Source organism: Haliotis cracherodii, unplaced genomic scaffold (genome assembly GCF_022045235.1).
Source record: "Haliotis cracherodii isolate W230 unplaced genomic scaffold, xgHalCrac1.p SCAF_12, whole genome shotgun sequence".
Taxonomy (NCBI): Eukaryota; Metazoa; Mollusca; class Gastropoda; order Lepetellida; family Haliotidae; genus Haliotis; species Haliotis cracherodii.
The window spans coordinates 31803753-31830498 of record NW_027266267.1 but is presented as its reverse complement, the minus strand read 5'-3'; the positions used below and the strand labels follow the sequence as shown (position 1 = coordinate 31830498).

At 39.5% G+C, this 26746-nt stretch overlaps 1 protein-coding gene across 1 annotated transcript; it reads left to right on the top strand.

The window, feature by feature from the left end:
- Positions 1-1862: 1862 nt before the first annotated feature.
- Positions 1863-25753, top strand: LOC139457288 (uncharacterized). Its single transcript, XM_071238696.1, has 15 exons — positions 1863-1935; positions 2896-3043; positions 3229-3408; positions 4169-4303; positions 7008-7183; positions 7538-7688; positions 9433-9599; positions 10793-11041; positions 16867-17124; positions 18460-18714; positions 18970-19224; positions 24335-24469; positions 24695-24725; positions 24936-24994; positions 25355-25753. Exons 1-15 carry the CDS (start codon positions 1863-1865, stop codon positions 25429-25431), a joined length of 2349 nt encoding a protein of 782 aa, XP_071094797.1. The 3' UTR covers positions 25432-25753.
- The last annotated feature ends 993 nt before the right edge of the window (positions 25754-26746 follow it).

Genomic DNA, 26746 nt, shown 5'->3' with positions numbered 1-26746 from the left:
ATTACTGTACCACAAACACACGTATTACTGTACCACAAACACACGTATTACTGTACCACAAACACACCTATTACTGTACCACAAACACACCTATTACTGTACCACAAACACACCTATTACTGTACCACAAACACACCTATTACTGTACCACAAACACACCTATTACTGTATCACAAACACACCTATTACTGTACCACAAACACACCTATTACTGTACCACAAACACACCTATTACTGTACCACAAACACACCTATTACTGTACCACAAACAAAAACAGCCCAGAGAACGACAGGACGCTTGCTACGGAATATTGCGACTTTATTGACAGAGATTATACAATCCATTGTATCTGAGTTACTTTGTGCTGATAATTGTAACCCGATTGATGTTATAAAAAACGTAAATGACAAAATAAGTGATTTGCCTCTTCATAATGCTGGTAAAGTGTTCGGATTTGTTAAAAAGTGTAAGAGAAAATCAACATTACACAAGCGCTCTAAAATATGGTTTGGTGAACAATGGAAAATGCTTTGAAGCCAAGAGATATTCAAAAGTAGCCATGCTTCCATAATAAAAAAATAACTGGTTAAGGCAACTAAAAGTTTAAAAAACCTGCATTCATTAAATTTAACAAATATGCATTAAAAAAATAAAGACAAATTATATAATGTTGAAAGAAATTATCCTCGTTCATTTTAGAAACTTCTTAAACAAAGGCGGTCTGGCGATGAAAACCTACCAGATAGTGAATCTTTATTCAGTTTTTTTTTAAAACTTTAAATGAAATCTGTTTTTCACGAAATTTAAAAAATCCTACTTTTCTAAAATGACATTAACCTACAGTGTTGGATAAAAGTGCTAGAGATAAGTCTTCTAAAGGCCCAATGATTGTCTAAATTTTAATTGTAAACCTATAGAAAGAGTGTTCTGTGTTGTGATTGGCTAATTTGGGTCACATGACCAAATGTCAAAGGGTGAAAATATGATTTGCATTCCCTGAAGCAAGCGACCGAATCACTGTGTAGGAATACATAATTACTCAGCATTTTTTGCATACTAATTAACAATGGACGCAAATTGAAATACAAAATTAACATTCATAACAAATATTTTGATTTTTTTTATTCATGGGAATTATTGGGATTTTAATTTTTTAATTAAAATTAATATCCAAAGTGAAATTAATTGAGTGAAAAAAATGTACAAAAGATATGCAAGATCTACATCATGAAACAGTAAAAAGCAGTTAACAATGATCGTGTGTACTTTCATTCAAGGACCTTCACCTCAGAGAAATTACCAAATATGTACAACAAATATGTTGAAGTTTGACATCACTACCGGTGACCGAGTTTTACAAAATGGCGTGTTGACTGTCAACAGTGCGCGTGATTTTACGAGGGGACTTTCGTTGATTCAGGGATCGTATATACACAAATGTGACATGTAAGTAGTCAGAAACATTCTGACAATCTGTGAACTGTTTTTTGTTGTTGTATTTTTCATTGAAACCAACGTAAATAGTCAGAAATTCTGATAAATACCCTTGTCGTTGTGCGTGATTTTGCGTCAGTCATGGCGTCACACAGGACGGGAACTTCGACAAATTCTGTTGAAAATATCAAATTATTGCAATGTATATATGTTTAATTCCCTAATTCTTCCTACGATTCTCTTCCCGTGTACATTCTGAAAATGCAGATCTCGAGCCAATGTACTCAACGAATAGACGAATGGCTTTGTTTACATTTCCAACAAGTTCAGTTTTTTCAGCGTCCGTTTTCACACCTCATTTATTTTGCTTCATTGCATGTAGACAATTTATATTGGTGACAAAGACCATTTGGCATTTGATTCTAAGATGAATGAGGAATTCAAGGATGTAGGTATCGCAGCTGAAATATACGTGATGGTATTTGCGTCTCATTACCGGTGTACGTTAATTACCAAAATCACAATCACCATAGCAACCCCAGAACGTTCGATGTTGACGCATCACAACCGAGAAAGTACGAGGTGTTAAAGAGTGCGCACGTTTTTTCCTAAATAAAACAATAGGTTTACAATATCGATAAATACAATGTGTGTGTCTATTTCCGGGATTTTATCGAGTATTTGCATCTTGGAAATTTTCATTCGAGCCCCTCAAGCTAACGCTTTCGCGTCTCGAGATGAATTTCCAAGATGCAAATACTCGATAAAATCCCGGAAATAGACACACACATAGTATTTATCTTCTAAATATTACATAAACATGCAACAGGAAAACGTTTGGCCTGTGTTACTTAAGTTTCGAACTTGTTACCATAATCGAGCTGTTGAAACTGAGAGAAAAAAAATAGCTTTAACCGAAAGAAAATGTCCACTTTGTGAACTATCTGACATGGGTGATGAATTCCATTGCTAGTATTTGTTTATTTGTCCATCTTTAGAAAACGAAAGAAAAAAGTTTTACATGGATACTACAATGAATCCAATATGTATGAAATGAATTTACTTTTCAATAATCCACGATTAGGGACATTGTCCAAATTTGGTAAAATCGTCATGTCTTTGTTTAAACCTATTTAATAACTCTCTCCTCTCCCCTCTCAGAATTGTACATATTTTGTTACCCAAGTGAATCTGTATATACATGCATGCAGGCTCGGCAGTGATGTTTTGTAGCTATTTTATATTTATATGTATATGTATTATGAAATATGTTTGTACAACTGAGCGGCCTGAGTGTAAATAAACATTCAGTTCAGATTACGGAAGGGTTCCGCCCCTGTAACAGCATGCGCATTGACAGTTATTGTTCGGTGAAACACGCCACGAACCTTGTTACAATTTGTAACAGTGGTGGGTGATATGTCGATACTGTTTCCATGACACTGTCCGTATATCTGCAGGGGATGGCCAGCTGGTGCGGCTTGTGTCCCCACTGGACAACGGTGTGGGTCGGCTGGAGGTATACTACGACGGGCAGTGGGGGACAGTTTGCGACGATGACTTTGACAATGCAGAAGCTATTATTGTGTGCCGACAGCTGGGACGATAGTAAGTTCGCACCTTACACTGGTGACATGGCATCAGTAAATATACGTTACAACGTCATGTCCGTTACTTAGTGTTTTGCCTAATGAGACTCGGATGTGTTCAATTACTGTACTACTGTACCCTAGTGAATCTCACCTTTTTATACATATTATAAATTCTTTTGTTGCCTAACTTCTCTTGACCAGTCACAGTGGATTTAAGCCCAAAGCGATTCCAACGTTTGGTTATGGAACTGGGAAGATCTGGCTTGATGATGTCAGGTGCAATGGTTCTGAAGTGATGCTGAGTAGCTGCACACACAGACCGTGGGGTGCTCACGACTGCAGTCACGATGAAGACGTTGGCATCATATGTGATGAACGTGAGTCTTCCATACATGATTGTATGGGTGTGTAATAATCAACCATAATCGTCATGGTCTGTTTGCTTGTTGTTAACGCCTCACGAAGCAATACCCCAGCTCTACGACGCCAGTCTGTAAATAATCGAGTCTGGACCAGACAATCCTGTGGTTTACATCTTGATCGTCGATGTCCGCAATGAGGGTAAGATGACATACATCAACCAAGTCAGCGAGCCTGACCACCCGATCCCTTAAGTCGTATCTTAGGACAAGTATGGGTTGCTGGAGATAATTTCTAACTCGGCTGTTCACGTGTTAATCGTCATGTGGTTGAAATCGTAGGATGGGTTTGTGTTTATTGCAGTCATACCACTAGAACATGAAGACATTCACGTGTGTGTGAGACTGGTTAACGCTGCTTCAAAAAGCACTACTGTTATATCACAGCATGTCAGCTTTATGTGGTACGAAACGTAAGTTTGACGTACGAAAATCGTACATGGTTACTACGTTGGTTAAACCCACGAATTCGGGGATGTGCAGAAACCAACCAACTAAACTCAGAGTAAATTCAGGAATTCCATCGTATCCTGCCATGCCTAATGGAAGCAAGGCTATACTTGCACTTTTAGCGGTATGGTGATTCAGAACAAATGTAGTGTGATACAAATATTGTCAAAGGTTATGATCATATTGTCATTTTTCTGTCAGCTCGTTCTCTAACCTCTCGTCATCAATCATAACCACATTTCGTGAAAATTCCTCCTGAATGATACAGGTAGCATCAGCATGAAGTTGACTCCGGGTTACAGCAGCGGCTTGCTGCAGGTGCATCACTCGGGCAGCTGGGGAACTGTGTGTGATGACGGATTTGGTCAAGTCGAGGCTTCTGTTGTGTGCCGGGCGCTTGGTTATCAGTGAGTAAGAGATTAACACTCGTCTGTGATGTGTTTGTTTGTTTGTCCGTTTAACGCCACACTCAGTAATATTCCAGCTATTTGACGACGGTCAGACAATCCAGTAATGATATTATGAGCATCGACACATGCATTTGGGATGGGATGATATGCACGACCATCCAATCCCTTGAGTCGCCTCTTACGACAAGCATTGGTTGCTGAAGACCTATTCTCATCCGGATCTTTACCGGCCTCTCGTCTATGCACCGATACGGATATTATTTGGATAAAAGAAACTTGCAAATGAATAATAATATATTTTCTAGTATTAATACTCCATCTGATATGTGTCATTGTGTTTAACAATTCAAGGATTTCGAAGTTGTATTTATCTAAAGTGCACGAGTGGTGCGGGCATTCAAGTCGTAGTTTTAGTCACGACAATGAAGAGAACTAACTACCGGGCAAACGAAAGTTTTCACCGACTTCACTTGACCAAACACCAAAAACAAAGGCATATGTGAGATTTATGATGATTAATTTATAAACAGAAATCGTTTTCCATGAATTAGAATGAAAATGCATTGTAATGCCGATATTGCATTCTCCGCAATACACAAAGAAAGAGTCAAGGGGTCCAAATTAAAAATTACACAAATCAGAGTTCATTGAAAAAGTGCATGAAGAGTCCATTAATGACACAGTAGTCAGGTAACACGTCATCAATAGTATGTGTGACCACCCTGGGCATCCATGCACGCCAACACACGCCTCCTCATTGACGTCGTCAGTCGGCGGATAACGTCAACAGGGATCCTGTTTATATATAAGTTCAATAGAGTCTGTTCAAGTTCCTGTCGGTTCGCTGGAGGCGGTACATGTTGTCTCAGCTAACGATCAAGATGATCCCAGAGATGTTCAATGGGGTTCATGTCTGGAGAACAAGGTGGCCAGGGCAATACGTTGACGTTAACGTTGTTCAGGTGGTCTTGAACAATTCGGGCGGTGTGAGGCCTTGCGTTGTCTTGTTGCAAAATTAATTCTCTTGGCTGATGTTGAATAAAGGGCACCACAACAGTTCTCAACACTTCATCCCTGTATCGCTGAGCATTCAGGTTTCCTCGGATGATAACCAGTCGTGTTGTAATCTGGCAACAAATGCCACCCCATACCATGACGCCTCCACCTCCAAACGGGTGAACTTCTCTAATGCAGTTTGGCGCCAGTCGCTCTCCCCTTCGTCGAAAAACTCGAACTCTGCCATCGTTCCTGAACGACAGAACCGACTTTCATCTGTAAAGTGCACTCTCGCCCAGTGAGGTCGCTGCAACCGACGTACAGTTCGTGCCCATTGCAGTCTGCGTTGACGGTGTAGACGGGTCAAGGCCATTCCACGGAAGGGTCGGTAGGCTCGTATACCAGCCGTACGAAGTCGTCAAAGGACTGTTCGTCTGCTGAGTGCATGCCCTAGTGCTGTTGCCGCCGTTGACGTCGCCGTTACACATCTGTTTCGGGGGTGAATCTGTCGGATGTAGCGGTCTTCGGCCGGTGTTGTCACTCTCGGCCTTCCCGATCTTGGCCGGTCTTGAGTCTGTCATGTCTGTTGGTAGCGGATTATCAACTTGCTGGTGGTGGTCTGGGAGCAGTTGAGGGTTCTGGCTATCTGACGTTGAGTAGCCCCCATATTGGCCATACCGATCGCTCTGTCTTGTTGCGCTTGTGTAAGTCTCGGCATATTCTTGGTGTTTTTTTGCTTACTGAATGTCTGCTCTGTCCAACGTCGGTATTTATGCCACAATCACGCACGTCTATTTGGACCAATGTCTCAAAATCACGTTTTGCACGTTTTCAACAATGCATGATTTGGAAAGCTGCGTTCGAAAACCTGCGTTGTGGTTGTGGTCATGTTGCATTTGGGCGAATGTTTTCTGCGGGGGTTCAAACCTGTACCAGCTTTCTTGCTTTTTGTACAACTAATTTTAAAGTGAAAACTTTCTTTTGCCCGGTAGTTTATAAAGAAAAGCGACAAAACCATTTCCATAATCATAAAGTGGATTGCACGATGTCGATCCTATCAGAAGCATGTGTTTATGAATCAGTATCAAACAGTAATAATACAAGGTGTTAGCGAAATAATGTACGTATCCTGCCATACTAGTGGCACCAGTCACAAACACATGCGAATCCAACTCAAATGTTCACCTGAAAAATCGCGGGGATAAGTCAAAATAGGCACTTGCACAAGACAGCATTTTTGTCACTGATTCGTCAAATTTGGAAATCCCTCCAAACGTCCACCATAAAACCCCTTGAAAGCCTTGGATACTGTAACGCTGATCAAACAACTTTTGAGCAAAAGTTGTATGAGGTTCTTTGAAATCATCGTCGGAAGAACATGCTCAATTTTGCATCAAAAGTTTTGAAATGACACCATTGGCCAAAGCTACAGTTTGGGAGAACCCACACAATTCGGTTGAATATGGTACGGTCAGGATAAGAACCATAATTTCTTAAATCATTTTAAATTTGGATTTCCGATATGTTCTTTGATTGGATAACAACGTGTTTGGGCGGACCCTGACTTCACCATAATAAGAATTATATTGAGACTATCCCCTTTAAGACCATTTGTATACTTATTAACTCACACTAGAATACATCTGTACACTGCCTTTAAGATGTACATATGTCGAGACGACAACATCTATTGTTTTATCTACAGAGGTGGAAGAGTGAAGAACGAAATGGCCCCCCTGAGTCCAATGACCATGTGGTTAGACGACGTCACATGTAGCATGAAGAATACCCATCTGCAGGACTGCAAGCATGGAGCGTGGGGAAGGACTGATTGTGGAAACGATGAAGCTGTTGCCGTGGAATGTTTTTCTTTTGCAGAAGGCAGGCGCATTAGTCTGCTATTTATAAATAATTATTTGTTCGTTTAAATCCAGCACTAATGTTAAGAAAAATTATCCGATCATAATTCCATGTCCCTCTGAACATCAGTGAGTGAATGTTGTTAAAAATCATTATTCCAGCTATGTGACGGCGCCTGTAAACAATTTGGATCAGACAAACCAGTGATCGATGTGCCTGACTATCACGGCTATGCTAATTACGCCCATGTCATCGTGACCCTCTATGTCAATCTCACTTCTTTGAGACATCAATACTTCAGTTGTTTTCATGTCATCTCGGCCGGCATATATTCTGGAATTCTTGCTGATAAATGTTGTTGCATGTTGAAATCAGGTTTCACAGCTGCTCGACTAGTCTCCACCACTAAGCAGCCGGCACAAGGGACCCTGGAGCTGTATTACAAGCAACAGTGGGGGCGAGTCTGTAACTCTGGCTTCAATGTTAAGGAAGCTACTGTTGTATGTAGAATGCTGGGATACCTCACGTAAGCAGATGAGTAGCAACATTTCAGACGATACACTTGTGCTAAGTCAATCAGCCTGATCTTACTTTATTCTTAGCACGTGTTTGTTAGCCATTCCACTTCGAATCTAAGCCTTCGAATGTTCCCGTCCGAATATGCTCTGTTTACTCTCATGACGACTTTGTGATGTTAATTTTACCCAAGATTATGTTTAACATGTGTCGCAACTCATCCAGTCGAATTAATTTAGAAAATGATCACTACACATTTACAGGTATATATACTGAACAGCATTGAAAACGAACAAGCAATAAATCTTGAAATATTACAAAAACAACTTGAGCAATGACCGATTTTGATTAGAACAGACATAGACGGATTATTAAGAAAGACGACAAAGGAAACAGGAATACCACACAGTAATTACAATTACGTCATCAGTGTAAGGAAGACACATAGGGTTAAAACGGAAAGTCAATACGAAGTATGTCCGCCATTGACAACAACACAGGCCATGCAACGTCTTCTCACTGATCGAATAAGTCTGCGAATAGTCATCTGGAGCATTCCACTCTAGACTGTTCGATGGTTATTACTTATGCCGCCCCACACCATGACACCATGACACCATTGTGGTAACGTTTTCCACGTCGACGCCACACTCGCAGTCGACCGTCAGAATTCCGTAAAATGAAAACGGGACTCATCAGAGAACAGCACACCATGCCACTGCCGCAATCTCCAATGACGATGCCTTTTGGCCCAACGCAGACGTTCATTTCGATGTCGATCAGTGAGTGTAGGTCCAACATATGGACGTCGAGCACGTAGTCCTGCTGAACGGAGACGTCGACGTACGGTGTCAGCACTGATCAATTCCGTCGGCATTGTACGGTTGCTGCAGTCCTGGTAGCCGGAAGTGTACGATCACGAAGATGCCGACGAACAATATGGCGATCCTGACGTGGTGTAGTTACACGACGTTGACCCGGACGGGGTCGATCTCTGGTGGTTCTTGTCTGCTGGTATCTGCTCAGTAGCCTGAGGACTGTTGAATGATGGCATTGAAACCGTTGTGCAACGCCTCTACCTGACGTACCAGCTTGAAGCATGCCCAAGGCACGTTCACGTTCCTCTGCTGTTAATCTTGGCATTTCTTGTGTCAGTACCCTTTACGTCTGCAGCAAAAAGTGATGTGGCTTTTAAAAGTCTGTCTTTTATAGCCCTATTCTGCATGCTTCCCGTGAAACAAAACACGTTTTCCATGATTCCATATTACTCATTCACTTATATATTTTCATATGACTTAAGCCCGGATAAAAATACATCTATTTTCATGGTGGTGCGTTTTCAATGCTGTTCAGTATATTTTACATGAACGTAGCTCTAATCCAACAACCCTGACGTTCCCGAGTCTGTTAAAGCACTTTGCTCGTGTCAGTTGGCAGTCTTAGCAGGTTATATTCATGTACTTCAACGATACCGTGTTAAGCTTCCGTCTGATACCTCACATGGTATAATGTATATCAATTTCACAGCTAATGGGTACCCGATGTGTCAGTGTCTCAGTCTGACAGTTGGCACTCCGTACACCATCCATACCTTGACTGGGCATCACAGCGTGGATCCTAGTCCCTCGTCCACATTTTTGCTATGGTATTTGCATCACTCTCACCTACATGTGTGATAGGTTTGGGGAATGTGTCCAGATAATATGAGTGCAGATGAAGTTACACTGACATATTCTTCAATGTTATCTATCCAGCAAACACTCGAGTGTGATACCCGTGAACGTCACCTCACCGCGGCCGATGGTTCTGGACAGAGTCCAGTGTCTGGGTACAGAGCCGTCACTGAATGAGTGTCTACACTATCCTTGGAATGACACCAGCTGCTCATCCACCTCAGCTGTCGGGATCAAGTGTTCCATGGGTGAGATATCCGCGCTATGTGCAGTCTCACAAATCAGGTTTACAAGAAAAGAAGATGTGAAGTATTTCACGATTTCAAAGCATTCACAAGGCACACTTCACACATACAATTTGACAGTTTGAATCGTCAAACGTTCATTTTGTAAGGCTATTCAACAGGGCATTAGACTCCGACATGTTGTTTTCTTTTAATTACGATAGGCAAAAATACGACAAAAGGGGGACGGGTCAGCTTAGGTTGGCTACATTGAAGCCCTTTCAACCAATATCTTAATCACGAAATAGTAGATTCAAGGAGCTGTCGTTTAAGCTAAAACAATATACATGTGAATACAACAATACTCATAAAACGTATATTGATACATGCCTTAAACTGCACATCGAATGAATCGATTCATAACATGGCAGCATAATAGGTAAAACGTTTATGCCATGTCAAATATTTTTATACTATTGCACCCATGTTAGCTTGAGGTACATCGATTATCTGCTATCGTTTGATGATGGTCAAATAGCCAATTCCCTTCCACTGCTTTACCCTTCTGACCTAGAAATAAAGGAGACCACCGAAACAGCCTCATCTCGTGTCATATTTAGATGTATGCATAAAGAGGGTGACAAAACATATCCACAAGATTGTATGACAAGAGATATGACTTGAACTTTCCAAAAGAAAACTTTCTTTTTATGTCGAGCAACATTCCAGCAGCTTCAGCCTTTAGTGTGTACATTTCACAACTTTTGATGTGCAATCGAGCATGCTTTCTCTACGAAGATTTCAAAAAGCGTCATAAATACAACGCTCAAAAGTTATTTGACCAGGGTTACACAGTTCAGGATCAAAACAATCCAGGGGGCAGTGGTGTAGCCTAGTGATTAAAGCTATCGATAGTTACGCCGAAGACCAGGGTTCGATTCCACACATGGGTACAATTAGCGAAACTCATTTCTAATGTCCCCCGCCGTGATATTGCTGCAAAATTGCCAAAAGCGGCGTCAAGCCAAACTCACTCACTTAGTCACTCCAGACCTCAGTAAAACTTTAAAAGGTTCATGATAGGCATGTGGAGGACATTTCCAAATTTGACACATCAGTGACAAATTGATGTCCAGCTAAAGCGAGATCTCACTTGTGAAAGAGTGTAAACATTGTTTTAGTAAAGACTGCTTTGAAACATTCTGTTTACTTTTCAGAGTCTTACCAGATTCACCTAGAGCCAACAGGGAACCTCCTCAGTGTGCCCCGTGGTCAAGATATCAGTGTTAAATGTGTGGTGGACAGCAGTACAACTACCCCTCCTGTGTCACCCTTTATATGGATTTACAACACGCATTACTATAGTGGCCAAATCTTTCGGAAAACGATCACCTCGAAATCTGATTCTGGAAATTTAACCTGCAGCTTTAAGAATAAGCAAGCTTCCACTTATATCAACGTCTTATGTAAGTTATACTTGCTCATAAAATGTTGATTTTTAACTGCCATACGTTGTGTAACCCATTATGGAGATGCATTGTGTGTAAGTCTGTAGTAATGTCGAGATGCATTGTGTGTAAGTCTGTAGTAATGTCGATATGCATTGTGTGTAAGTCGGTAGTAATATCAAGATTGCATTGTGTGTAAGTCAGTAGTAATGTCGAGACGCATTGTGTGTAAGTCTGTAGTAATGTCGAGATACATTGTGTGTAAATCTGTAGTAATGTCGAGATGTATTGTATGTAAGTCTGTAGTAATGTCGAGATGTATTGTGTGTAAGTCTGTAGTAATGTCGAGATGCATTGTATGTAAGTCAGTAGTAATGTCGAGATGCATTGTATGTAAGTCAGTAGTAATGTCGAGATGCATTGTGTGTTTGTCAGTAGTAATGTCGAGATGCATTGTATGTAAGTCAGTAGTAATGTCGAGATGCATTGTATGTAAGTCAGTAGTAAGGTCGAGATGCATTGAATGTAAATCTGTAGTAATGTCGAGATGCATTGTATGTAAGTCTGTAGTAATGTAGAGATGCATTGTATGTAAGTCAGTAGTAATGTCAAGATGCATTGTATGTAAATCTGTAGTAATGTCGAGATGCAGTGTATGTAAATCTGTAGTAATGTCGAGATGCATTGTATGTAAGTCAGTAGTAATGTCGAGATGCATTGAATGTAAATCTGTAGTAATGTCGAGATGCATTGTATGTAAGTCTGTAGTAATGTCGAGATGCATTGTATGTAAGTATGTTGTAATGTCGAGATGCATTGTATGTAAGTATGTTGTAATGTCGAGATGCATTGTGTGTAAGTCAGTAGTAATGTCGAGATGCATTGTATGTAAGTCTGTAGTAATGTCAAGATGCATTGTATGTAAGTCAGTAGTAATGTCAAGATGCATTGTATGTAAATCTGTAGTAATGTCGAGATGCAGTGTATGTAAATCTGTAGTAATGTCGAGATGCATTGTATGTAAGTCAGTAGTAATGTCGAGATGCATTGAATGTAAATCTGTAGTAATGTCGAGATGCATTGTATGTAAGTCTGTAGTAATGTCGAGATGCATTGTATGTAAGTATGTTGTAATGTCGAGATGCATTGTATGTAAGTATGTTGTAATGTCGAGATGCATTGTGTGTAAGTCAGTAGTAATGTCGAGATGCATTGTATGTAAGTCTGTAGTAATGTCAAGATGCATTGAATGTAAGTCTGTAGTAATGTCGAGATGCATTGTATGTAAGTCTGTAGTAATGTCAAGATGCATTGAATGTAAGTCAGTAGTAATGTCGAGATGCATTGTATGTAAGTCAGTAGTAATGTCGAGATGCATTGAATGTAAGTCAGTAGTAATGTCGAGATGCATTGTATGTAACTCTGTAGTAATGTCGAGATTCATTGTATGTAAGTCAGTAGTAATGTCAAGATGCATTGTTTGTAAGTCTGTAGTAATGTCGAGATGCATTGTATGTAAGTCTGTAGTAATGTCGAGATGCATTGTATGTAAATCTGTAGTAATGTCGAGATGCATTGTATGTAAGTTAGTAGTATTGTCGAGATGCATTGTATGTAAGTCTGTAGTAATGTCGAGATGCATTGTATGTAAGTCTGTAGTAATGTCGAGATGCATTGTATGTAAGTATGTTGTAATGTCGAGATGCATTGTATGTAAGTCAGTAGTAATGTCGAGATGCATTGTATGTAAGTCAGTAGTAATGTCGAGATGCATTGTGTGTTTGTCAGTAGTAATGTCGAGATGCATTGTATGTAAGTCAGTAGTAATGTCGAGATGCATTGTATGTAAGTCAGTAGTAAGGTCGAGATGCATTGAATGTAAATCTGTAGTAATGTCGAGATGCATTGTATGTAAGTCTGTAGTAATGTAGAGATGCATTGTATGTAAGTCAGTAGTAATGTCAAGATGCATTGTATGTAAATCTGTAGTAATGTCGAGATGCAGTGTATGTAAATCTGTAGTAATGTCGAGATGCATTGTATGTAAGTCAGTAGTAATGTCGAGATGCATTGAATGTAAATCTGTAGTAATGTCGAGATGCATTGTATGTAAGTCTGTAGTAATGTCGAGATGCATTGTATGTAAGTATGTTGTAATGTCGAGATGCATTGTATGTAAGTATGTTGTAATGTCGAGATGCATTGTGTGTAAGTCAGTAGTAATGTCGAGATGCATTGTATGTAAGTCTGTAGTAATGTCGAGATGCATTGTATGTAAGTATGTAGTAATGTCGAGATGCATTGTATGTAAGTATGTTGTAATGTCGAGATGCATTGTGTGTAAGTCAGTAGTAATGTCGAGATGCAGTGTATGTAACTCTGTAGTAATGTCGAGATTCATTGTATGTAAGTCAGTAGTAATGTCAAGATGCATTGTTTGTAAGTCTGTAGTAATGTCGAGATGCATTGTATGTAAGTCTGTAGTAATGTCGAGATGCATTGTATGTAAATCTGTAGTAATGTCGAGATGCATTGTATGTAAGTTAGTAGTATTGTCGAGATGCATTGTATGTAAATCTGTAGTAATGTCGAGATGCATTGTATGTAAGTCTGTAGTAATGTAGAGATGCATTGTATGTAAGTCAGTAGTAATGTCGAGATGCATTGTATGTAAGTCTGTAGTAATGTCGAGATGCATTGTATGTAAGTCTGTAGTAATGTAGAGATGCATTGTATGTAAGTCTGTAGTAATGTCGAGATGCATTGTATGTAACTCTGTAGTAATGTCGAGATGCATTGTATGTAAGTCAGTAGTAATGTCAAGATGCATTGTTTGTAAGTCTGTAGTAATGTCGAGATGCATTGTATGTAAGTCTGTAGTAATGTAGAGATGCATTGTATGTAAGTATGTTGTAATGTCGAGATGCATTGTATGTAAGTCAGAAGTAATGTCGAGATGCATTGTGTGTAAGTCAGTAGTAATGTCAAGATGCATTGTTTGTAAGTCTGTAGTAATGTCGAGATGCATTGTATGTAAGTCAGTAGTAATGTAGAGATGCATTGTATGTAAGTCTGTAGTAATGTCGAGATGTATTGTATGGAAGTCTGTAGTAATGTCGAGATGCATTGTATATAAGTCTGTAGTAATGTCGAGATGCATTGTATGTAAGTCAGTAGTAATGTCGACATGCATTGTATGTAAGTCTGTTGTAATGTCGACATGCATTGTATGTAAGTCATAACTAATGTCGAGATGCATTGTATATATGTCAGTAGTAATGTCGAGTTGCATGGTATGTAAATCTGTAGTAATGTCGAGATGCATGGTATGTAAGTCAGTAGTAATATCGAGATGCATTGTATGTAAGTCTGTTGTAATGTCGACATGCATTGTATGTAAGTCATAACTAATGTCGAGATGCATTGTATATATGTCAGTAGTAATGTCGAGTTGCATGGTATGTAAATCTGTAGTAATGTCGAGATGCATGGTATGTAAGTCAGTAGTAATGTCGACATGCATTGTATGTAAGTCTGTTGTAATGTCGACATGCATTGTATGTAAGTCATAACTAATGTCGAGATGCATTGTATATATGTCAGTAGTAATGTCGAGTTGCATGGTATGTAAGTCTGTAGTAATGTCGAGATGCATTGTGTGTAAGTCAGTAGTAATATCAAGATTGCATTGTGTGTAAGTCAGTAGTAATGCCGAGATGCATTGTGTGTAAGTCTGTAGTAATGTCGAGATGCATTGTATGTAAGTCAGAAGTAATGTCGAGATGCATTGTGTGTAAGTCAGTAGTAATGTCGAGTTGCATGGTATGTAAGTCAGTAGTAATGTCAAGATGCATTGTATGTAAGTGAGTAGTAATATCCAGTTGCATTGTATGTAACTCTGTAGTAATGTCGAGATGCATTGTATGTAAGTCAGTAGTAATGTCAAGATGCATTGTTTGTAAGTTAGTAGTAATGTCGAGATGCATTGTATGTAAGTCTGTAGTAATGTAGAGATGCATTGTATGTAAGTCATAACTAATGTCGAGATGCATTGTATGTAAATCTGTAGTAATGTCGAGATGCATGGTATGTAAGTCTGTAGTAATTTCGAGATGCATTGTATGTAAGTCTGTAGTAATGTCAAGATGCATTGTATGTAAGTCAGTAGTAATGTCGAGTTGCATGGTATGTAAGTCTGTAGTAATTTCGAGATGCATTGTATGTAAGTCTGTAGTAATGTCGAGATGCATTGTATGTAAGTCAGTAGTAATGTCGAGATGCATTGTATGTAAGTCTGTAGTAATGTCGAGATGCATTGTATGTAAGTCTGTAGTAATGTAGAGATGCATTGTATGTAAGTCAGTAGTAATGTCGAGATGCATTGTATGTAAGTCAGTAGTAATGTCGAGATGCATTGTATGTAAGTCAGTAATAATGTCGAGATGCATTGTATGTAAGTCAGTAGTAATGTCGAGATGCATTGTATGTAAGTCAGTAGTAATGTCGAGATGCATTGTATGTAAGTATGTTGTAATGTCGAGATGCATTGTTTGTAAGTCTGTAGTAATGTCGAGATGCATTGTATGTAAGTTAGTAGTATTGTCGAGATGCATTGTATGTAAGTCTGTAGTAATGTCGAGATGCATTGTATGTAAGTTAGTAGTATTGTCGAGATGCATTGTATGTAAGTCTGTAGTAATGTCGAGATGCATTGTATGTAAGTCTGTAGTAATGTCGAGATGCATTGTATGTAAGTCTGTAGTAATGTCGAGATGCATTGTGTGTAAGTCTGTAGTAATGTCGAGATGCATTGTGTGTAAGTCTGTAGTAATGTCGAGATGCATTGTATGTAAGTCAGTAGTAATGTCGAGATGTATTGTATGTAAGTCTGTAGTAATGTCGAGATGCATTGTATGTAAATCTGTAGTAATGTCGAGATGCATTGTATGTAAGTCTGTAGTAATGTCGAGATGCATTGTGTGTAAGTCTGTAGTAATGTCGAGATGCATTGTATGTAAGTCAGTAGTAATGTTGAGATGTATTGTATGTAAATCTGTAGTAATGTCGAGATGCATTGTATGTAAGTCTGTAGTAATGTCGAGATGCATTGTATGTAAGTCTGTAGTAATGTCGAGATGCATTGTATGTAAGTCTGTAGTAATGTAGAGATGCATTGTATGTAAGTCAGTAGTAATGTCGAGAGGAATTGTATGTAAGTCAGTAGTAATGTCGACATCGTCAGCAAATAATGTTTTTTGTCATGTTCCATGGGTCAGCCATCCTTTTGTATCGATACAAGATATCACGATTCGAAAAGTGCATCATTGTACGAACTATCGCAATGCACCCATACTGTTATCCCTACAGCCCTAGTGTAGGGGGGCAGCGGTTGCCCAGTTGTTTAAGGAGCCGCAATTTATCGAGCATAGTTGCGCCCTTAGCCGTTCCAGAAACCGGTGATCGTGAGTTTCACTGTTCGCCACGGTTCGCCCCGATTACTGTAAATCTGGAACTTAATGCAACCTCTGACCCCTTGGCAAAAATGCAACTAAATATCAATGCGACTCCCCCACCCCATCCCTAGTAAAATGATACATATCCTTACCTTAATCCAATCAAACAGGAAATAGCACCGCTTATTATCGCTGAGGAGCGCTATGTTTCTCGTTTTGTCAGCACCATACTCGTGCTCGAGTGTTTCGCCAGAGTGGTAAACGTCTTACATCTATCACCACTTCTGGCCATACTCCCACATCAACCTGACACGTCGTGATGTAACTGTTTAAAACATGGCGTTCAACTCATGATCATGCTCTTAGAACACAGGTTCTATGTGTCCTCAGATCCTCCTAGAATCCACTTGGAGCCAGACACTGTTGACGTTGCTGTTGGAGGAGACGTTCACGTGTTGTGTGTAGTTGACGACGCCAACCCATCGGTGACAACATTCACATGGCTCCACAACGGGCTGCTCACCACTGGAGCGACGTTTGCTGCACTGAACGTGTCCAAGTCTGACAGAGGGGAACTGTACTGCTATGCTGACAATGGTCAGAAGGGGATGACACCTGTACGTGCAGGCATGACGATAAATGTGAAATGTAAGGATTTTTTTCATTTCATAAAAATAGTACGTGTCTTTAACTCCTATGGGTGAATGATTTGCAAATAACGCAGCTTCGAACAATATTTCAGTTATATAACGGCGTGTCAGCATATTGTTGGAGGAAAGCCAGAAGTGATACAGGTTGTAGACTTTTACCACTTTTGGTTTGTTTGTTTGTTTGTTTGTTCGTTTGTTTGTTCGTTTAACGCCGCACTCAATGTTCAAGCTATATGAAGGCGGTCCGTAAATAATCGAATCTGGACCAGACAATCCAGTAATTGAGACCATGAGCATCGATCTACGCAAATGGGATACGATCGCGATGATATGCATCAACCACGTTAGCGAGCCGGACCACGCCTTTTACGACAAGGGGGCGGTCGGGTAGCCTAGTGGTTAAAGCGTTCGCTCGTCACGCCGAAGACCCGGGTTCGATTCCCGACATGGGTACACATTGTACGTGTGAAGCCCATTTATGGTGTCCCCCGCAGGCATATTGCTGGAATATTGCTAAAAGCGGCGTAAAAACTCACTCACTCACTCACTCCTACGACAAGCATGGGTTGCTGAAGACCTATTCTGAAACCCACGAGCCGTGATATGGTGCAGGTGTTGATGTTGATTTGACATATAATCAGTGCCAATATTGAATTCGAACCAACAATCACTTGATCCTCTTACAACTAATGAACATTACTCTGGGAGTCTCATATCTTTAACATATTTGAATGGGAAATCTCCACTGTACATGAACGTGACGGGATATGGTGACAATGAAGAATCCACATGACATGTCTACATACGAGGTTGTAATTAAGTTGGGTCCAGTTAAGTCAAGTGAATGCTGCTTAACACCACAGTCGGTGGTTTTCTAGCGACACGTCGAGTCTGGGGCAGACATACCAGAGGTTGATATCATTAACAAAGTCGCACTATCGGGAGTAAGACGACACACAATCCACCAAGTCAACAAACCTGACCAACAGGTAAATTTTAGTTGATAAATTCCCTGCAATTAAGTTGATATGGTGTGATGGTTTATAAAGAGACTGGACTTATATAAAATATATATTCCACAGTCGTAACATTACCCGTGGTTACTGTAGCGGTAAACGTCTGAGATATACCTCACGCTGTGTATTTCTCTCGCATGATGCTGCCTCGACGTGATGTTATTGAAACATTATTCAAAACGGTGTTAAAATCAAACTCATTCACCCAATTATCAATTTAGAAACATAAAATGTTTCTCCCCGATTAGCTGAAAATTGTTGTTGCAATACTTCATAAAATCTACCCTGCGCACCAAGAATGTATCACTTTTTAACAGATCCCCCTGAAATACACTTGGAGCCAAGACAAGATCGGATCAATGTGCTGCGTGGTAGTGACGTGACTGTTGTCTGTGTTGTCGATGCCGCCAACCCTGCCGTCTTTTTGTTCATGTGGAATCACAACAACGATATCACCTATGGACAGACGTTTACAAAAAACAACGTGTCTAAGTCTGACACAGGGAGACTCTACTGCACTGCTGACAACGGAGAAGTGACTGCCAGTGTGGGATCACAGATTGTTGTTGTGTGTGAGTATTGAACTATCTTGTGGGATGTGTGAACATACATCAGTGGCTGTTGTCTGGTATACTTATCACTACTGACAGTGGTAATGTATTACCGGCATATATCTCACAATATATTTTGAATTTGTAGTATACTTGGTCCTCATTTACCATTGGTTATTTCCATGGTAACCGTAAAACTCGATTATCATCATCATCATCATCATCATCATCATCATCATCATCATCATTATTATTACTATTATTATTATTATACAGATCCACCGGAAATCCACCTTGAACCCAGTGTTGAGGTTCTAAGTGTCCTGCCTGGCGTCGATGTTACAGTTGTGTGTGTTGTTGATGACGCGAACCCCGCCGTCTCGTCCTTCACGTGGAATCATAATGGCAATGTCACGTGCGGACAGAATTATACAAAACAAAATGTTTCCAAGTTTGACCCTGGAAGTCTTTCCTGCACTGCTGCAAATGACGAAGGAAACACCACCATTCGGACAACCATTGCTGTGGTTTGTACGTACATGACAATTTACCTGACTAGGGTGAGATGATAAAATAAAAGTCGTAAGTCAAAAGAGCAGCATATTAACATTTACCACAACAGGTAATGATGATCTATTCCGAAGTATCGACCAATACTTACGCTTAAAACAAATAGGCCTTATCTACACGTGGGACATAATCTCTTGCAATTGCAACATTAAACTTGGTATACAAGTGGTTATAATATCTAGACATTTCAACATTCAACCTTGTCCACAAGTAGGGTATAATGTCTGGACATTGCAACATTAGACATGATATGCAAGTGGGGCATAATGTCTGGACATTGCAACATTAAACATGGTTTGCAAGTGGGGTATAATGTCTGGACATTGCAACATTAAACATGGTCTGCAAGTGGGGTATAATGTGTGGACATTTCAACATTAAACATGGTATGCAAGTGGGGTATAATGTGTGGACATTACAACATTCAACCTGATCAACAAGTGGGGTATAATGTCTAGACATTGCAACATTAAACCTGATCAACAAGTAGGGTATAGTATCTGGACATTGCAATATTAAACCTGGTCCACAAGAAGGGTATAATTTCAAGACTTCGCAACATTAGAACTGGTCTACCAGTGATTATAATATCTAGACATTTAAACATTCAACCTGGTCCACAAGTAGGGTATAATGTCTGGACATTGCAACATTCAACCTGGTCCACAAGTGGGGTATAATGTCTGGACATTGCAACATTAAACATGGTCTGCAAGTGGGGGTATAATGTGTGGACATTTCAACATTAAACATGGTCTGCAAGTGGGGTATAATGTGTGGACATTGCAACATTAAACCTGATCAACAAGTGGGGTATAATGTCTAGACATTGCAACATTAAACCTGATGAACAAGTGGGGTATAATATCTGGACATTGCAATATTAAACCTGGTCCACAAGTAGGGTATAATTTCAAGACTTCGCAACATTAGAACTGGTCTACCAGTAATTATAATATCTAGACATTTAAACATTCAACCTGGTCCACAAGTAGGGTATAATGTCTGGACATTGCAACATTCAACCTGGTCCACAAGTGGGGTATAATGTCTGGACATTGCAACATTAAACATGGTCTGCAAGTGGGGTATAATGTGTGGACATTTCAACATTAAACATGGTTTGCAAGTGGGGTATAATGTCTGGACATTTCAACATTAAACATGGTCTGCAAGTGGGGTATAATGTGTGGACATTGCAACATTAAACATGGTTTGCAAGTGGGGTATAATATCTAGACATTTCAACATTCAACCTTGTCCACAAGTAGGGTATAATGTCTGGACATTGCAACATTAGACATGATATGCAAGTGGGGCATAATGTCTGGACATTGCAACATTAAACATGGTTTGCAAGTGGGGTATAATGTCTGGACATTGCAACATTAAACATGGTCTGCAAGTGGGGTATAATGTCTGGACATTGCAACATTAAACATGGTATGCAAGTGGGGTATAATGTGTGGACATTACAACATTCAACCTGATCAACAAGTGGGGTATAATGTCTAGACATTGCAACATTAAACCTGATCAACAAGTAGGGTATAATATCTGGACATTGCAATATTAAACCTGGTCCACAAGAAGGGTATAATTTCAAGACTTCGCAACATTAGAACTGGTCTACCAGTGATTATAATATCTAGACATTTAAACATTCAACCTGGTCCACAAGTAGGGTATAATGTCTGGACATTGCAACATTCAACCTGGTCCACAAGTGGGGTATAATGTCTGGACATTGCAACATTAAACATGGTCTGCAAGTGGGGGTATAATGTGTGGACATTTCAACATTAAACATGGTCTGCAAGTGGGGTATAATGTGTGGACATTGCAACATTAAACCTGATCAACAAGTGGGGTATAATGTCTAGACATTGCAACATTAAACCTGATGAACAAGTGGGGTATAATATCTGGACATTGCAATATTAAACCTGGTCCACAAGTAGGGTATAATTTCAAGACTTCGCAACATTAGAACTGGTCTACCAGTAATTATAATATCTAGACATTTAAACATTCAACCTGGTCCACAAGTAGGGTATAATGTCTGGACATTGCAACATTCAACCTGGTCCACAAGTGGGGTATAATGTCTGGTATAATGTGTGGACATTGCAACATTAAACATGGTTTGCAAGTGGGGTATAATGTCTGGACATTGCAACATTCAACCTGGTCCACAAGTGGGGTATAATGTCTGGACATTGCAACATTAAACATGGTCTGCAAGTGGGGTATAATGTGTGGACATTTCAACATTAAACATGGTCTGCAAGTGGGGTATAATGTCTGGACATTTCAACATTAAACATGGTTTGCAAGTGGGGTATAATGTGTGGACATTTCAACATTAAACATGGTTTGCAAGTGGGGTATAATGTCTGGACATTGCAACATTAAACATGGTTTGCAAGTGGGGTATAATGTGTGGACATTGCAACATTAAACATGGTCTGCAAGTGGGGGTATAATGTGTGGACATTTCAACATTAAACATGGTATGCAAGTGGGGTATAATGTGTGGACATTTCAACATTAAACCTGATCAACAAGTAGGGTATAATGTCTAGACATTGCAACATTAAACCTGATGAACAAGTAGGGTATAATATCTGGACATTGCAATATTAAACCTGGTCCACAAGTAGGGTATAATTTCAAGACTTCGCAACATTAGAACTGGTCTACCAGTAATTATAATATCTAGACATTTAAACATTCAACCTGGTCCACAAGTAGGGTATAATGTCTGGACATTGCAACATTCAACCTGGTCCACAAGTGGGGTATAATGTCTGGACATTGCAACATTAAACATGGTCTGCAAGTGGGGTATAATGTCTGGACATTGCAACATTAGACATGGTCTGCAAGTTGGGCATAATGTCTGGACATTGCAATATTAAACATGGTATGCAAGTGGGGTATAATGTGTGGACATTTCAACATTAAACATAGTCTGCAAGTGGGGTATAATGTGTGGACATTGCAACATTAAACCTGATCAACAAGTAGGGTATAATGTCTGGACATTGCAACATTCAACCTGGTCCACAAGTAGGGTATAATTTCAAAACTTCGCAACATTAGAACTGGTCTACCAGTGATTATAATATCTAGACATTTAAACATTCAACCTGGTCCACAAGTAGGGTATAATGTCTGGACATTGCAACATTAAACATGGTCTGCAAGTGGGGTATAATGTCTGGACATTGCAACATTAAACATGGTCTGCAAGTAGGGTATAATGTGTGGACATTTCAACATTAAACATGGTCTGCAAGTGGGGTATAATGTCTGGACATTGCAACATTAAACATGGTCCACAAGTAGGGTATAATTTCAAGACTTCGCAACATTAGAACTGGTCTACCAGTGATTATAATATCTAGACATTTAAACATTCAACCTGGTCCACAAGTAGGGTATAATGTCTGGACATTGCAACATTAAACATGGTCTGACAGTGGGGTATAATGTCTGGACATTGCAACATTAAACATGGTCTGCAAGTAGGGTATAATGTCTGGACATTTCAACATTAAACATGGTCTGCAAGTGGGGTATAATGTCTGGACATTGCAACATTAAACATGGTCCACAAGTAGGGTATAATTTCAAGACTTCGCAACATTAGAACTGGTCTACCAGTGATTATAATATCTAGACATTTAAACATTCAACCTGGTCCACAAGTAGGGTATAATGTCTGGACATTGCAACATTAAACATGGTCTGACAGTGGGGTATAATGTCTGGACATTGCAACATTAAACATGGTCTGCAAGTAGGGTATAATGTCTGGACATTTCAACATTAAACATGGTCTGCAAGTTGGGTATAATGTCTGGACATTTCAACATTAAACATGGTCTGCAAGTAGGGTATAATGTCTGGACATTGCAACATTAAACATGGTCTGCAAGTGGGGGTATAATGTCTAGACATTGCAACATTAAACATGGTCTGCAAGTTGGGTATAATGTCTGGACATTGCAACATTAAACATGGTCTGCAAGTGGGGGTATAATGTCTAGACATTGCAACATTAAACATGGTCTGCAAGTTGGGTATAATGTCTGGACATTGCAACATTAAACATGGTCTGCAAGTGGGGGTATAATGTCTAGACATTGCAACATTAAACATGGTATGCAAGTGGGGTATAATGTCTGGACATTGCAACATTAAACATGGTCTGCAAGTAGGGTATAATGTGTGGACATTGCAACATTAAACATGGTATGCAAGTGGGGTATAATGTCTGGACATTGCAACATTAAACATGGTCTGCAAGTAGGGTATAATGTCTGGACATTGCAACATTAAACATGGTATGCAAGTAGGGTATAATGTCTGGACATTGCAACATTAAACAGGAGATTAGAGACCCTAATGCTCGATGCTTAAGTGTAAGCAAACACATTGATGATTGTGGAAACGGGCAATTTAGTATTTTTCCGCTTAATAAATTGCATACCAGTAACAAGCAGCAGAGACTGGAAAAAGAACAAATGTTTATCCAATTGATGAAACCCAAATTGAACTCTAGAATGTATTGATACATTTGTCATTTTTAATCATAAATGTTACACTGCTGCTTTACAAATAATGTATATTTTAATTCAAATGTCTCCCTACAATTGTTAAATTACTTGGTGTCGTCGCTGGATTGTGTAAATACATTATGACGTCACAGTTTAAATTTCTGACGTCATCATAAGTATGACTTCATTTCATATGTCAATGTCAGTTACACTGACGACCTGTCATGAGACATTGACAGTGCTATGTCTGAAACTGATATAAAAAAGATGTTGGACTAACGTTGACTTTATTATTTTATTATGTATATGTATCTGTATAGTTTGTTCATATGTCATGGAGCATCTGCACCTGTATATCTTGTTCATGTGCCATGGAGCATCTGTACCTGTATACCTTGTTCATGTGTCAAGAAGCATCTGTACCTGTAAACCTTGTTCATGTGATGGATGTCAGTGACTAGCTCTCAGATCCAGACTCAAGTATATACTCGTATGTTTTGTTTCAGCGGTGGGTGGAACGTCAGTATCCAGCACTCACACCCCAACTCTAGTTGTTTTGGCGGGGAGTGTTGCAGCTGTCCTCATCCTCGTTCTCGTCATTGAAATCCTCAATCTCATTCTAAAACTAAACACAACAGAAGGTAATATCCCATTCACACAGTTCTCTTATTAAAAAAACCTGCCACTTAATCTTGTCACTGAAATAATCAACCACTATTCAAATTAAATGGAAATATACACAAAATAAAATCCTGTATACAACAAGCACAGTCGATCATATGCACTTGTGAAATAAGTGTTGAATCGTCTTATTCGTTATATATCAGACAGAGATGCAATGCAGTTTCTTGTTTTGCTTGTTTCAGATCAAAGACTGAAACACTCGGAATCAAAAAGGCATGTACATCTACGTTAATGTCTAATCTTTGACAATGGGCATGCGTGTGTGCGTGCGTGAAGCATTTCAGTTATATCACAGAATGTCAGCTTGATGTGAGAGGAACGCCCGAAGTGATACAATGAGAATCATATTAAGGCCTGCCTTAAATTACATTGACATCACGTAGTCACAATTGGGAATCAGTTGATTGTTGTCATTCGTTTCAGGACATTCAGAAGAATCAAAGTGAAACGACAACATAACCACCTCACCCTACCAGTACCAGGTAGAAATAACAATAACAATTATAGATGTCGTGTAATCTATATATTTTTTGGAAGTTTTAACAATGCTAAAATGTAACAGATCACACATTTAAATTTTATAGAGATGCATGCGTTCGATAGATACTGATTCCTCTATGTTAAAATTGTGTAGAAATACGCTGAACATGGATGCAACATATTTAAACACGGCCACCCTACCATGACACCGTACCAGGTACAAATGATGTTAATGTAAAGTAATCTATTTTGGAAGTGTTGACAATGCTAAAATGGTTCCTTTTTGTCAGAATTGTGTAGAAAGACGCTGAAGATGGATGCATCATGTTGCTTTGTTTCATGTCCATACACTGCTGTTTCAGAGTCCGTGTCTCGTCATGTCTATACGACTGTTGGACTGAACTTGCCGGACACTGACGCGCAAACTGCAAATCTTTAATATGTCGCCGGTAACATTATGGAAACGTTGTCATGGAAGGATGTAATTAGGTATGGACAAAGCAGTGGCTTCCATCTCGAATGGCGACGAAAGCTGATCGTCCACCATTCATTCTATGCGAAGTGGAATCCAGCGTCTATATACAAATTCTAAGCAAGCATTTGGTTACTTTTGACCGCATTTAATTGAAGATCATCATTTTGGACCTTTACTCATACGCCCTATCACACCCACACAGGGCGTTGGGGCATTCGGGAGCGATATAAGTGATTAATGAAGGAAATGGATTTATGAAGATAATCTTAGATAAAGCTTCGTCTTCCATAACTGACTATCAATGTTTATTCTTCATTGTTTTTCGTGATCTACTAAAAGTATTATTACAACGCATGTGACCCTTGTCACCTTCTACAGATAGTCTTACGCAACTGTCTTGCATTTCTGCTTGGGTTTGTACAGAAAAGGCGTCTGGTTTCCATCTAACGACCATCTTCCCGAGGCAAGAGAGTTAACTGACTCTAAAAGCCCAGTTTCCATCCTTGCCGAACTTGTCTGGAATTCCTGGGGTCGATCGTAGCGCTGGGATATATGTGTGCCTTCTAAGCCTCCCCTATGGACCAATCAGATACCACCTCTCGTATCGATTGCATTTGTTTCAAACAAAATGACGGCGCACAGTCAAGACGATCTGATCGATAACCAAGATCTATTTTGCGATAAAACGGGTCTTATCAAATCAGACGAGCACCTTGATTAATAAACATGAAAAGATCTGGAAAATATCTGTTGAAAACGAACTGGATTTCGATTTCGTTGGGCGATTTCGATTGGACTATGCATTGACTCGTTAGTCCAGCCGAAATGAAACTCCATAATACGAGCCTAGTTCGGCAAGGGTGGAAACTGGATTTTTTTTATAGTCAGTGAACTCTCTTGCCCCGGGAAGATGTCTAACGACGGAAATTATCATTTCCTTTACCTTGTCAATGTATTGGAACTGTCGATGACAGGAAGTATGGGTTGCTATGGCATCTGCTTTACGTTGTTTATCTTACCTGTCCATTCGTAATTCGTAATTTCCATTTTGAAAGTCGTCGATTTTCACGCCCCCGATGTTTATGACATACACAAAGTATTTTTGCAACAGTTTGGGTTTAGCAACTAACAGAATCGTGATAGAACATCGACCTACATTGACCTGTGTTTCTTCTCATTTTTTGCATTTTATCGAAATTAAAAGCGACTTCTTTGGAGCTGGACATTGAGTGAAGCATCGTGGAAATGCCATAGTGGAGACCAATTCAATAGATTTGTT

Excerpts from the sequence above, each read along its gene's own strand:
- LOC139457288 (XM_071238696.1), top strand. The coding sequence starts at position 1,863 with ATGAATGAGGAATTCAAGGATGTAGGTATCGCAGCTGAAATATACGTG. Across the intron at positions 17,125-18,459 it reads CATGACGATAAATGTGAAAT|ATCCCCCTGAAATACACTTG; the intron begins GTAAGGATTTTT and ends ACTTTTTAACAG. Across the intron at positions 24,726-24,935 it reads AAACACTCGGAATCAAAAAG|GACATTCAGAAGAATCAAAG; the intron begins GCATGTACATCT and ends CATTCGTTTCAG.